Source organism: Oreochromis aureus, linkage group 19 (assembly GCF_013358895.1).
Source record: "Oreochromis aureus strain Israel breed Guangdong linkage group 19, ZZ_aureus, whole genome shotgun sequence".
NCBI lineage: Eukaryota > Metazoa > Chordata > Actinopteri > Cichliformes > Cichlidae > Oreochromis > Oreochromis aureus.
Window position 1 is genome coordinate 23714091 of NC_052960.1, and position 13840 is coordinate 23727930.

General features: G+C 42.0%; 1 protein-coding gene across 1 annotated transcript in view; it reads left to right on the top strand.

Moving 5' to 3' along the window:
* gfra4a (GDNF family receptor alpha 4a) overlaps window positions 1-4215 on the top strand; it is a 157804-nt gene extending 153589 nt beyond the window's left edge. The window contains exon 9 of the mRNA XM_039602997.1: window positions 351-4215. Within this exon, the coding sequence (XP_039458931.1) occupies window positions 351-497 (147 nt within the window). The 3' untranslated portion in view covers window positions 498-4215. The remainder of the gene's footprint in view (window positions 1-350) is intronic.
* The last annotated feature ends 9625 nt before the right edge of the window (window positions 4216-13840 follow it).

Here is a 13840-nt window from a genome sequence, read left to right on the forward strand (position 1 = left end):
ATATGCAAACGCCACACAGATAGGATATTAATTGTAGTGTTACAGCTATTATGTGTTTGCATAAATCAAGAGAATGAAGGGGGGAAAAATGATGATGATTGAAGAGTTTACTCTGAATACGTCTGCAGCCAAAAAAAGCCATTTCTTGCTGTGAAATTGCATCAGGTTGATAAGTGGCTATGTCCTTGGCATTGCTTATCTTATTTTTCAACTGTGGATGTGGAAAATTTGGCCATTATAACCACATAGCTGCTCATGAAATCGCTGAAGATATGTTTCAACAGATTTTGTTGTATTCTTGTTAAACCTAAATGGATGTTTCAGACACAGATTTACATGTTTTCTTTCAGGTAAACGAGAACGACAGATTGTGGGACGACGATGGAGACTCCACTCTTCCCTCTCCGGGCCTTTTGGACCACGGAGCTGAGCCCGTCTGCCTCTCCATGCCGCTGCTCGGCCTGGGCTTGCTGTTCCTCGTGCTCTCCAGTCCGTAAGAGGCCTCGGTTTGCCCGGCCTCCAAAGACAAATGTCAAGATCCAAGGGGGAGGGGTTGGGGCACCAGATGAAAAAAACACAACAAAAAAACAGCCATTTTCTATGTGTCACGTGACGGTGAGGGAAAGGGTCAGCTTCGTCTTACCCTACTCCCCTCTCCCTTTCTGTCACAAAAATCACACTTAATCTCTATTTGTGAATCATGACTCAGAGCAGATGTGTTGTGCAGCCCACACCCTTGCGAAGAACACCTGAGTGTGTACCACTACAGTGGAGGGGGGAGGGGATCAAGAGGAAGTACACAACTCATTTCCTGCTTCACACCTGCCCAAACATAAACTTTTCCACACAACACACACACACACATACAAGCAGACTTCACTTCATCTGAAAATAACATCCAAACGGTGAAAACGGCCAGCGAGATCAGAAGGTGTACAGCAAAAGACACTGATGACCCAGTGCAGGAAAACTATTAAATATATACATATAAAACAGCACAATTTTTTTCTTTTCTTTTGTTCTTGAACATTCCTTGATGTAAAAGAAAAATACTCAATGTTAAGACTTTTCTCGCAGATGAACTGTGATGACGTGTTACACGAAATTTAAGCTGGAGTGTGTGTGTGTGTGTGTGTTTTTCGTCCACATGCGGCACTCTGGCTGCTCAGCTTCGCTCTTTATTTCTTCGAAACGCACATTTTAAATTTCGAACTGTTCGTTTTGCTACCCGGGATGTTAGATGGAAGCACATCGAGTCAAATCGCAGTGAAAATTCTTTGATCGTTGTCGTGCTCTATGTTTCAGGTATGAAGAGTTCATTTCCAAAACAAAGAATATATAAATATATATATATAAATATATATAAAATAGGAAATTTAAGTTTAAAATTTACCATTCAAAGAAGATAGAAGTGTATTATGTCATCACACAAGGACCTACATTACTTTAATGTACTTTGTACATGTTTTTTCAAATGGTGGATACCTCACTTTGGAAGGGGACTCTTCATATAGTCATTCATTAAGCTTTAAGTGTGAAGGCCTACAAAATATCTTGGATCTGATCCTTTTATAGAACTTAAAAAAAAGACACAATCATGTGAAGTGGAAAGATGTTGAGACAAGTTTATATTTTTTCAAAAGTAAGTGCAGAAAATACAGATATGTATTGACAAGTGTGTGACCATTCATGCTTTGTTGGTAAAGAGGGATACGGTTGGCTTTAGTCAGTGCACATTTGAATGGATGGCTGGATGCATCTGTCTTTGTGGGATGGAAGCAGTAACTCGCCTGCTACCTGCAGGAATCTACGTTCAGCGTGGGACGGTGAAGAATTTGCACTGTACAAGCACAGCTCTGCGTGGTGGAGCAGACATGTCTACAGGAGGCGCTCGAGAGCAGAAATATATTGTGGGGTGTAGGGACAACCTTCAGTACTGCCACAGAATACAGTTTATTCACCTGCATTGCTAAACAATGCTGATTTTTACACAATGAAAATCAGCTGCGATGAGGAAATGATGGACCTAAGAAACTCCAGATAAGGACGTTCCACTTTGCCGGGCGAATTCTACAAGAAGGACACAAGTTTATACTTCCTCAGTGATGCTCATGTCATTTCAATGTGTTTTAACAGGTGTGGGGAAACAGTTGTACTATTTTAAAGAACCAGTTCACTCAAATCACAAATATTCTCACTCTCAAAAAGTCACATGGATATATAGAAGACCGCTTTAGTGAAAATAGTGCAGCCCATTTATATGCACTTACATGGAAAGCGTAAAGCAGGGAGAGCACACATCCCTGCCCTTCCGGTGCGTAGGTTTGAACAGCCAGAAGGCGGGGAGAAAAGGAGGAGCTGCAGTGGAGGTGTGTTGCAAAGCAGCTTGCAGAGGCACTGCAACCAGGATTACTAGCTGAGCTCGACTTAGCAGTCTGCCAGAACTAATGCGATGCTCGGCTTTTAGAAGAGAATACTCACTGGTCGGTTCATTATGGATACCTGTGAAAATCCATTTCAATCCAGTATAACAGCTCTGCGATAACTCTACTTTCCAAACATGTCTTCATTTTCAGTTTTTCTTGATGTTGTCAAAAAAAGTTTACTATGAGGGTAAAAGAGGGTGGTGGGTGAAATTTCATCTGCATTACATTTAAAAGTATACCTAGTATAGTCTGGCCCCTGGAAGACGTTTTAATTTAAATTACATATAATTGTCATTTAGGGATATTGTGGCTCTTAAGGGAAATGTGTTTATAAGCTAAATACTTCACTGCATTTACCAGCTGGTCGGTATGTTTGCCAGTTGTTTACAGCTGAGCAGTTAGGGTACAAAGACTTTAGAAGGCAGTTTCTGGTAAAAGTCAGCTCAAACAGAAGATGCTTAAAAGCTCGTGCACAGTCATCAGGCAGTTCTCTCCACAATATGCTAAACATTGTGTTGCCGACAGCAGTTTCAGACAAAGATATAGGTACTCAAACTGTACTACAGTGGATTTATTAATGGTTAAAAAACTATTTGCTGTTTTTACTGACTTCTTAAAGATGAACTAGAAGCCAAAAATATCTTATAGATGGGCAGATCTCACAGAGCATGTCAATTGGCGCTTTAGCTGCTTCGGATTCACTGAGAAGAACCCTCCCATGGATTGTGAATAAGCAGTATATAAATGGATTTTGGTAAAGCTGCCCTGCAGCCCTTTTCCTAAAGACAGGTAGTCAAACTGTCAGTGAAGGAGTCCTACTAAATTAACGACTCCTACTGAGGAAGTATTTACTATAACTCAAAAGTTCCTGTTTTAGTGGAATATGATTAATTAAGCACCATTAAATGTTACATTAACAATTAATTAAGTTGAATTAAAATGTGTTATTATTGTTTAAATTAGTAAAATGTTGTGTAAAAAAAAGTCGTATAATTATATATTATATATGCAGAGGCCCCATTAATGAATTTGGTGCAAAGGGAGCAATGAACAGATAGAAAATGTATCTGTTTGGTGTTGTTTTAATCTGGGATTATCCACAGTAACTAATGACGACTAACTGCTGATGGAAGGACACATTCCTGTGGAGTCTGGCAGAGGATAAAAAGATGTGTGCCCAGTGCTCAGACACATGAAATCACCTCTCTGCATTCAAGTGAGGTGTGTTTGTTTTGTCGTTTGGGTGAACTGGCGCTTTTATGTTTTCACATAAGAAAAATCACCAAAACTTCATCTGTGTACGTTCCAACACATCAGCGAGTCTGAGGGCCCCCTTTGCTTTGCACAAAGCCTCTGTCTCATATCATGACGTGTCACCAGCCGAGCGCCCTGTTTTGATTTGTCCTGTGTTTTATCAGTCAGCGTGCATCGCGGTGCCGTGAGGTGACCGACCAACCTGCTCCCTGTTCGTCTGCGCCGGCAGAATCCCTGATGTGACATGTGTCACTTCCAGAAATAAAGATGACATTGTAAATGGAGGTGAATTCTGACCACTTTCTTGTAAAAGGGGGGACTTTTTTCACCTGTCTAGAAATTTCTGGGTCCCTTGACAAGATGTGACTGTTGACCTCGATCTGAGTTCAGCTCTCTGTATTCCCCCTTGGCATCCAGTTAAAAATCCATGTTTCATCACACACAGGGCGTGATTTGTAAAGATGTTATAGTACAGTGTATATACTACACGGTGAATACCATATATATGATGTCTATAAAATTCATACCTTGAGTAAAAATAAAAAAGGATTTTATCCAAAGTTTTGCTTTTGATATGTCAGAGAAAATCACCGAGGAGCTAATTCTGACATGAAAACTTTACAAAGCACAACTTTGAGCCCAAACTTGAGCATCAGGAAACTTTAATAAATGAGACCCCTGGTGTAAATAAACCTAGAGCAAATTGGTGTTTCTTCTAAACTACTCTATACCTTAAGGCTATAATGCAAGGATGTGTTTGTGAGGCAGCCGAGGTGAGGCACACTGCAGCTGGAAATAGCCACAGAAACACTCGATGCTGTGGTTTTTGGAAAATCAGCAACCCACACACACCATAAAGCCTGACAGTAGCCAAATATAACTAGAAATCACCTCACAACATCTTCTGAAAGCTGCTGTTTGGCTAAAGAAAAAGGCTCAGCCCGTCATCCTTCCAAATTGAGACTCCAGCTGCACGTGTGCGCCACCTGTGCTTTGCATATTGCGGCTGTAATTGGTGCCGTTCTCCATGTTTTGGGTCAGCAGCTATGTGGGACAGACCTCCTGCTGTCCCACATACTGGAGCTGTTAGGTCTGTGGCTGCTGCTGCTAGTGCTGAAGGCTGATAAAAAGCTAAAAATCTGACCACCAACGCCCAGCTAAGTACTGCACAATGTCCTAAACTGACTTCTGAAGTGCAGAAACAAATATCTGCAAGAGTGCTTACTGACTTGTGACACTTTATGGCTACTTAAACTCAACTGTAGAATTATTACATTTAAAGAGATCAAAATAAGCTCAAAACAAACTAAATGCTAAGTGACGAAACAGATTCTCTGAAATCAAAGGTCAGCAAGCTGTTTTTGTTGCTACTGGACCATAAAATCCATAATGAAATATCAAAATGCTGTTTATCAATTAGTCTGAGCTGGAGAAATCTTGCTTCTGTTGAGGTCACTGATTTATATTTCTAATGATGGCTCACCTGGTTCGGACAGGTCTGTCTCAGAAGCTTGATAAACTGCTGTATAGGACTTTCACCAGGGAGAGTTGGCTTCATATCCTGTTTTGAGTCCTGTGAAAACGTCATTCAAAAGATTCTAGAAGCATCTTTCAGCACAATCACTTCAGGTTGAGCCTCTTTCTTTAGTACGGCTTTCAGTCTCTCACATCATTGTGGATGAAAGTTGGCCCACTCTTTAGTTTACTGAAGTTTGCAGTCATTCATCTATACGCAGCTCTCTGAAGGTCCCAACACAGCCTTTCATTGAAATCAGTTAAGTCTGGTTTTGACCTTCATCCTTTTACCCCAGACATTCTGCTGTAGATTGGCTGCTGTGCTCAGGATCATTGTATGACACAATTTCTGCCAAGTTTTAGCTGTCAGACAGAAGGCCTCGCATGTAATTCTAGATTACTTTTTACAGAGGAGTTCATGGTCAACTCAGTGACTATAAGGTGCTCAGGACCTGTGGCTGCAAACGAGTCCAAACCATTACTTCTCTACTACTGTGTTGAAAATTACTATAGGATGTTTATGCTGATATGCTGTGTTTTCACCAAATGTGGTGCTATTCATGTTGACCAAACATCTCTACTTTTGAAGTACTTGAGATACTTGAAGTACTTGAAGTAAACTGTGTTGGCAGATTCTTTTTAAAGCGGAGAGCCTTTCTCCTTGCAATATTTCAAAAATAAGCCACACTTGAACATGAACTTTAACATGTAACGTGCTAACTGAGTCCTGTAGAGTCTGAGATGTAAGTTTGAGATGTAGTTTTTGCAGTTTCTGATCATTGCACAGTCTGAGCTCAGGATGAACTTGCTGGCGTGTCCAGTCGAGTGAAGATTGGAGCGTTGTGCTGACACAAACCTGAATGTCCAGTCCAGAAATCTGTCAAAACATCTTCATTTACAGAAGCGCTCACACTTGCTGATAAGCAATTAATCAAGTGCTTTTGATTAGCAGGACCTGGCTGCTACTTACCTTTTTAAACCCTATTGAACCCATAATGTGGCAGCATTATAGGGAAGAAGGCTTTGCAGGTGGAGAGCTATCTTTATTTCAAATTTTGCCATTTTTCCACATTAAAAAGTTTGTTTACATGACGCATGTGCATACGCAGGATTAAATCACATCTATATGTACAATGGTAGTTACTACACTTACTGACAGAAATGTTTAAATAAAGAAAGAAATACATGTGCAATATGAACACTCACATTCCAGCAACGGTGCTGCAATATGGTGGCAGTAAGTATTAAAGATAATCAGAGCTCTGCAGTGTCCATTGGTGCTTCCAAACACTTTCAGCATATTAGTTACAAGACAAAACAGCATCATAAAGACAAACAAGCCCATGATTGATCTGAGCTGCTTCCCACTGGTCACAGTCACCTGTGACTGCTGAGTTGTTTCTATTCATTTTATGATGACACATTTCTGCTTGTAGCTACTGTTATGTGTAGGTTATTCTGTCATATCACAAAGGGCAAGCTTTGCCAATCAGACGTCACAGATCTTAGAAAATTCCTCTCATCCACTGCTGCAGACATATTACTTTACAGGCATTTTTGCACTACTGGCAACATCTTGGACAACAGCTATCATATTAAAGGCCTTTTGTTTGGGAGCTACAGCGCATGAGCAAACAGGGATTTTCCTCACATGATGGATTTACTGCAGATTATTAATGAGTGAAGTCCTTTAACATAACAAGAGGGGGGAGGGGAGGGTGGGTATCATCATCAGTCAGAATCTGACAAGCCAGCATAAAGAAGGAAACTAAAGACGGACTGATGGAAGAAACTTCCCTGAGACACATTTCCTAATTGTCATAATGTGTCAGAACGACACACGAGAAGAAGGGGAAAAAAGACGTCTGTGACAGAAAAACACAAATGCAGCATTTCTGAGAATTCCATCTCACCGTGTAACCTTTGTTCAGCAAATCTGAAACACGACGGGGGGATTTTTTTTCTTTCCCCCCCACAGACGTTATTGTCCCTGACAGCTCTGCTGAAAAACCAGCCGAATCAAAGCTGAGGAGAGATAATTACATTAGACTGTTTGATGAAAGCAATAAAGTCTGGATGACCCGAAAATGGGCAGACGCATGTAAAGTCTGCAAACAATATCTGCTTACTCGGAATTAGAGTCAGATGATGATGATGAGGAGGAGAAGGAGGAGGAGGAGGAGAGGGGAGGATGGTTTCATAAACACCAATGCTGTAATGTGAAGGAGGAAAAAAGAAAGAGAGGAAAAATAAAAGTCTCATTATCAGCCAGCTGCTACAGAGCAGAGTGTGCAGCCTGTCATAATGATCAGGATGGATTTAGTCAAAGACTTGGAATCAAAGGACAGCACCTAATCATCTGTTTACACCGTATAGGAGCTCCTCGGGCGGAGAGAGAACAGGGTCGGAGCAGGTAGACGGGAGAGAGGTGTAGGGAGGGAGAAGAGAAAGAGTGAGAGATGAATAGATAGGAGGGGGCAGAAAGGAGGTGCATTGGAGGATAGAAGAGAGAAAGGAATTAAGTGAGTGGGACTGGGAACATTTAGGAAACGAAAGAGGGAGAAAAGAGAAGGAATAAATAGAAATAAATCAGAGAAGGAACAGCAAAAGAGGACAACAAGAAAAAAAGGATTAAGAGAGAGGCAAGAGAAGACCGAAACAACGAGGAGAACAGACGTGACAGGGATTAAAAACAAGAGTAGGTGAGAGAGAGAAAGAGAGATGGAAAGGTGAGATGACAGGAAGGAAGGTAGTGGGAGGAAGAGTGAGAGAAACTGAAAAGGAGATTAAAAAAAAGAGAGAGAGAGCGAGGAAAGGATTTAAGGGAAGGAAAGATCAGAGAAAAGTGAGAAGAACGGAGCATCAAAGGGAAGAGTGGTGCCAGGAATCAGGGAAAGAGGAGATATGAGCAGGAGAGTTGAGAAATGACAGATGAACATAAGTGTGTGATGTATGGAGGAAAATAATTAGGAAGGGAAAGAATCAAAGAAAGATGGACAGCAAAAAGGAGGGGAGGCAGACATGAGAAGAGAAGGAGAAAGGAAGGGAGGGGAAAGACAAACAAAAAGGGGAAGGATGTGAAAGATGAGACGAGGGAGCTGTGTGTGAAAGGGAATATGGGAGGAATGAAAAAAGAGGACAGAGGAGAAGAGAGATGAATGGAACTGGGAAAGGAGGGGAAACGGGGAGAAAGATGCAGGGAACGTGGAGATGAAAGAGAAGAAAATGGAAAGGAGAAGTATGGAAAGAAGAAAGGAAAAGAAGGAGAGAGGAAAAAGTTGAGGGATCAAAGACAGAAATAGATGAGAAGAGGAAAGGAAAGGGACACAAAATAAGGGACATGGAACGTCTGCATCTTAAAAGGGGGTGGCAACAAGAAAAAACACAAAAAAATGGGTTAAATGAGAAGAGTGGATGAACAACACATGAGGGGGAAAAGGAAGAAAAATGAAGATGGGGCCATGACTCAAAAAAGAAAAAAAAACAGATCAGGAAGGAAGTGAAAAGAGGAGAGTGAGAGATGGCAACAAAAGGAGACATGGAGTGAGTGAGAAGGAAGCAGCGAGAAGGAGGGAGGGAGTGGCAGACACAGAGATTAAAGGGAGAGAAAGAATAAAGGAGAGATGGAGAAAGACTGGTGATGAATAATTGCTGGTGAGAACACAGCAGCTCAGCGACACTCAGCCTCTCCTGCCGCCGCTTAGCTCGAGGGCTCGGAAACATCAACCGCGGCATTAAAAATAGCAGTGATTATTTGAAAACAGGCCCGGGGAAAAGTGTATTTACAAATAATAATTCTCAACATTTGTTTTTATCTTACTTGAAGCAGCAGATGGGAGGGGTGGATCACAATCTGACAACTGAACGTGGGGAAAACTTTTTGTCTTTCTAAAGCGACGCTTTTAACCCACAGACAGACATCGTGACACCTGCGAGGCCCCTTTGAAAGATACGAGCTCGGCTGGACAATCCAGGACCTGCTAGACTGACATACGAATTGAACGTGCAAGCTAACCTGACCTACAAATGCTCTACTATGCGACCTGGCAAAACAAGTCAAGACTAGGAAAAGTAACAAATCTGTGTTACAATAAGTCGAAGTTGACGGAGCAGAGTGACATGAAAGGCTGTTATGATGGATTTTCATTGCAGTTCCAGTTACTACTGCCTGCTTACTTTTGCCACATGAGGCCAGGCAATGCTGTGCACCAGGAGGAACCCAGGACCCACTGCACCAGTGGGTCCTGGGTTCCTCTGAGAAGGTCTGAGAAGGATTTCACGCCAATACCTAGGGTAGTGTCTAGCACTGCCTTAAAACAGGATGGTTCTTGGGCTCGATTCCACCATCTGTCCTGGATCTTTCTGTGTGAAGTTTGCATGTTTGCACATCTGCATGGGCTCCCTCCTACAGTCCAAAGACATCTAGTTAGTGGGGTTAGGTTAACTGGTGATTGTAAATTGTCCATAGCTGTAAGTGTGAATGCTTGTGTCTCTGTGTTAGCCTGTGACAGGGTCTACCCTGTGTCTTGCTACAATAGCTGGGATAGGATCCAGCCCTCCACAACTGTGAAGTGAACAAGTGAAAGAGAATGGGTGGACCTAATAGCAGTCACCAAACCAGCCATGCTGAACGATGTAGCAGGCAGCTCTGGGTGAACCTGCTCTCACCTGTGAAAAGAAGAAGGGGTCAGTGGGGGCACCAATTCTTCTATGCTGTGGCAAATGCCAATCGGGCTCACTGTTGAGCCACCGAGTCTGTTTCTGATCGTTTTGGAGACATCCACATCAGTGTCCTGCTGGAGGTCATTTTGTAGCTCTGGCAGTGCTCATCATGAGTTAAGGACCTTCTGCGGCCCTGTCCAGCTCTCCTAGAGTAGCTGCCTGTCTGCTGGAATCTTCTCCATGCTCTCGAGACTGTGCTGGGAGACACAGCAGACCTTTTGGCACTGACTGATGAGCCATGATGTACTACAGTCAGAATAAATGAGGAAGAAAAAATGTCAATTTTTTCACCTGCAAAAGCACTGCTTTGGATTTTGAGATCGTCCCACTGTTGCCTCTCTAGTCCCCAGCTGAATCTGATGGACACCCCCTCTGCTACTTAACTGATCAGATCAATATCCCAGAAGTCCGACTGACTTGATGCTATACTCTGATCATAAGTATATCCTTTATGTATTTATTTTTTTAAAAGAAAGTAGGAGAAAATCCAAACTGTCAAAGGAAAAAGAATGAAAAAGTGGCACAGCGGCCTTTAGTTCGCTCTTTCAGCCTTGCTTGGTTCACTGCATTAATGATTTTAACATTTACATGGTGCCTTCTTTTATTCCTTAACTTTGAGTGCAAATACCAGCACACCGCGGACTCTGAGAACAGGTTAGATTTAAAAACTCAAACACTTCTTCAAACAGGTATTGTGGATTTTTGTTGCAGCTTACTGTTAATAGGCCACAGGGCACTTAATGTTCTCTGTCTTTTTAAAGCAAATAGCAGCAGAGGGTGGAAGTGAAAGGAAATAAAAATGGACCAGGCCACCTGGGCCGGACTGGACTTCAACTGAAGAGCTGGCTCTCCACCAAATTACTGACAGGGCGGCGCAGTAGGGGTCTGATTTGCGGTAAAGTAGGCTGATTGGACATTCCTGCCGTTTGTGTCATAGGTTTATTATCGCAGGGCATGCTGTGTTGCTTTGTAATTTCATTTGGAAATGATTGGCGATGCTTGTGGGGAACGTTGGAATATTTCCAGTGATTTAGCAAAGGGACGAGGACTCGTTATCTGGAGAAAAGGTGAGGAAACGCTGTTAAAAGCCAACCGAGTCTTCCTGTGCACTCTCTACATCATCACAAAGCAGAAGCAGGGAGGAACATACAGCATACTGTACATTACTACTGAGACACAGCGCTACAGACACAACCTTTAAAACAAGAATAACTCACTTTAATTTGCGAGAGGATGAGCGAGCTGTGTACTAAAGTTATCTTTCCTAGAAAACGGAATATTCTTGCATGAAAGGAAGCAAACTGGAGGGAAAAAATGCTCCAAATCCAACCACTTCAGAAAGGACTGATAAATAAATGCATGCTGACAAACACAAACGCACATATGCACATCAAACAGGTCATCTACAAAACTGTTACATTACAGGCTGAAAAACAGCGCATCTGTTCCCATCTTTAAATTACCGTGTGTGTGGAATACAGGCTCATCATCCTGTCAGTGGCAGCTCTGCCTGTAGGTCATTATCAGTCTGCACTACCACCTCAGAGCCCCCTTTACCTCCAACTAATAGGACAGAGCATGCAACATGCACATAATGTGTCATGCTCAAGTATTTTCAAGCACTGAAATCTGTCCTTTAATCGTACAGTGGTCACTTTATTACCAGCTCTTGTCCCAGCAAGAGCTACATTATGATGCATTTGTGCACCTGAGTAAGTGTTGGGGTCGTTAACACTGCCTGGAGGTATAGCTTGTTTCTCCAACCAAGTTCTTGCCACAATGACTTATGGAACACATTATTGTTTATTAATAGGAAGCCGACTTCACCCCGATTATTTGGTTTGCACAGGCACGCGCTGTCTAAGAATGCATTCACCACATTTCCACAGGCTTAGTGGGTATTGCAGGTTTTTATATTAGCTGCTTCGAAGCTCCAAAGTCCCCTCTTCTGGGAGCTGACGAACTCGTGATTTGGGGTTGGGTGAGGTCCGATGATCCTGCTGTAACTGGAAATCCTAGCTGTGTGACATCATTAGTGTGACTTTTTAGGAGGTTTCTTTCCAGGGTGAATCCCACCTTGCCAATAAATACAGCACACAACCAGATTTTCTGCACTGTCTGCAGAACAAAGGTTGTTTGTTAAAATAAATATATAAAATTCTGATTTATTTACCTTTTCTTGTGTTCCTAAACACACCAGGCTCTCCAGAACATGCACCTATTTTTGGACTTTCATGCTGTAACTCAAGTTCTGCTTTCAAGTCAAATATGATGATGGTGCTATATTTTAAAAAGCCGATGGATCACCGAGCTCATATGTTCTATATGATTGGTCTTTCCTTGCAGCATCGATGCCCCTCTGTCTGCTAGCAGCAGTCCCAAAGAGCCAGAAGTCATCAGAATTATTCAAAGAAAAAAAATTCAATTGAAAACTTTTAAAAATTGTTCTTTTTTTCTTTATATTCTTTATACATTATGTATGTAAAATCTTACATATATTCCACATATTGAAGTAATAAAAGTACTTAGCATCCAAACCTTGAGTCAGTTGAAGTTCTGGTCAGTGCACTTTGTATTCTGTGGGATTCCCTTCAAAAACCATAAGTCTTATCTCAAAGAGACTGACACTGTGTGAAAGAGGACAAAATTGGCTTCATCTCAATTTAAAATTGTGCTTGCTTTTGTTCAGGACAAGTATTTTGTCGTGGTTAACCAGCATATGTTGTCTTACAACATACAGCCATGGTAAAAAGAAGGCATGCCTCCTGTCAACTCTAAGCTTTTACCCAACAGGGGAATATTTTACAATCCAGGGCAGCATTCACCTTAAAATGACAACCTGAAACAAACACGAGACATTTGACACCATGTCAAAACATAAGCCAAGCTTGAGAACCAACTATTGGAAAACCTGTGGATCGATTCAAATATCGATAGTATCAATACCAAGGCTGGAGCACGGTAGGATTAATACTTTGTTTCTATCCTCTAACTTCAGTATGTGAAGCCCACAAACCGTCTTTAGGTTATAGCAGCTGTATTGGCTGCAGTGGTCCTGTGGATCAATACCAACATTTACAGTATTGCACAGCACTAACATACATTTTTTAAAACCATCTTTTTGCACCGATACCTTGAATTGTTTTCTATACGACTTTTCCAAACTCCTGCATCAGTGCAGAGGAATTTTGACCTACTTTTGTTTACAACGGTGAACTTTGCCGTTTGTGTGCATTTGTTCATGCACAGCTCTCCTACAGTCCTGCCACAGCACTTTAATCAGGTTAAAGTCTGGACTTTGGCCTTTGGAACAACTTGATTCATTTCTTTTTCAGCCATTCTGTTGTAGATCTGCTGCTGTGCTTGGGATCATTGCATGATAGTGTTTGGGCCAAGCTTTAGCTGTCAGACAGATGGCCTCAGTCTGAATACTTTGGTATACAGAGGAGCTCATGGTTGACACAATGACTGCAAGGTGCAAAGATCCTGTGGCTGCTAAACAAAGCCAAATCATCATCCATCCACCACCGTGCTCGACAGTTGGTAGGGGTGTTTGTGTCGATATGCCGCGTTTGATTTTCCATATGAACGGCGCTGTGCGTTGCCTCTACTGTAATCAAAAGAAGTGTTGTGGTGTGTTCAGAAATAACCTTGCAAACCCCGTATTAAGCCGCAGGCAGGAAAGCATTTTAAAATTTCCGAACTTAGAACGGGAGTGGAGATGAAATTTTGTAATTTTACAGCACAGGAGGACCCCCGCCTTCACTCTGATCCATCCCTAAGCTGATTTGTCATATTTTCCACAGCTCAAGTACTTTTAAATTCACCCTGCTGTAAACATAAATTTTTCAATACCGGCTCCTTTCATTGCGAGGCGAACATTACATCCTCTAGGGGATGCAAAAAGGGCTTGTTTTGGAATT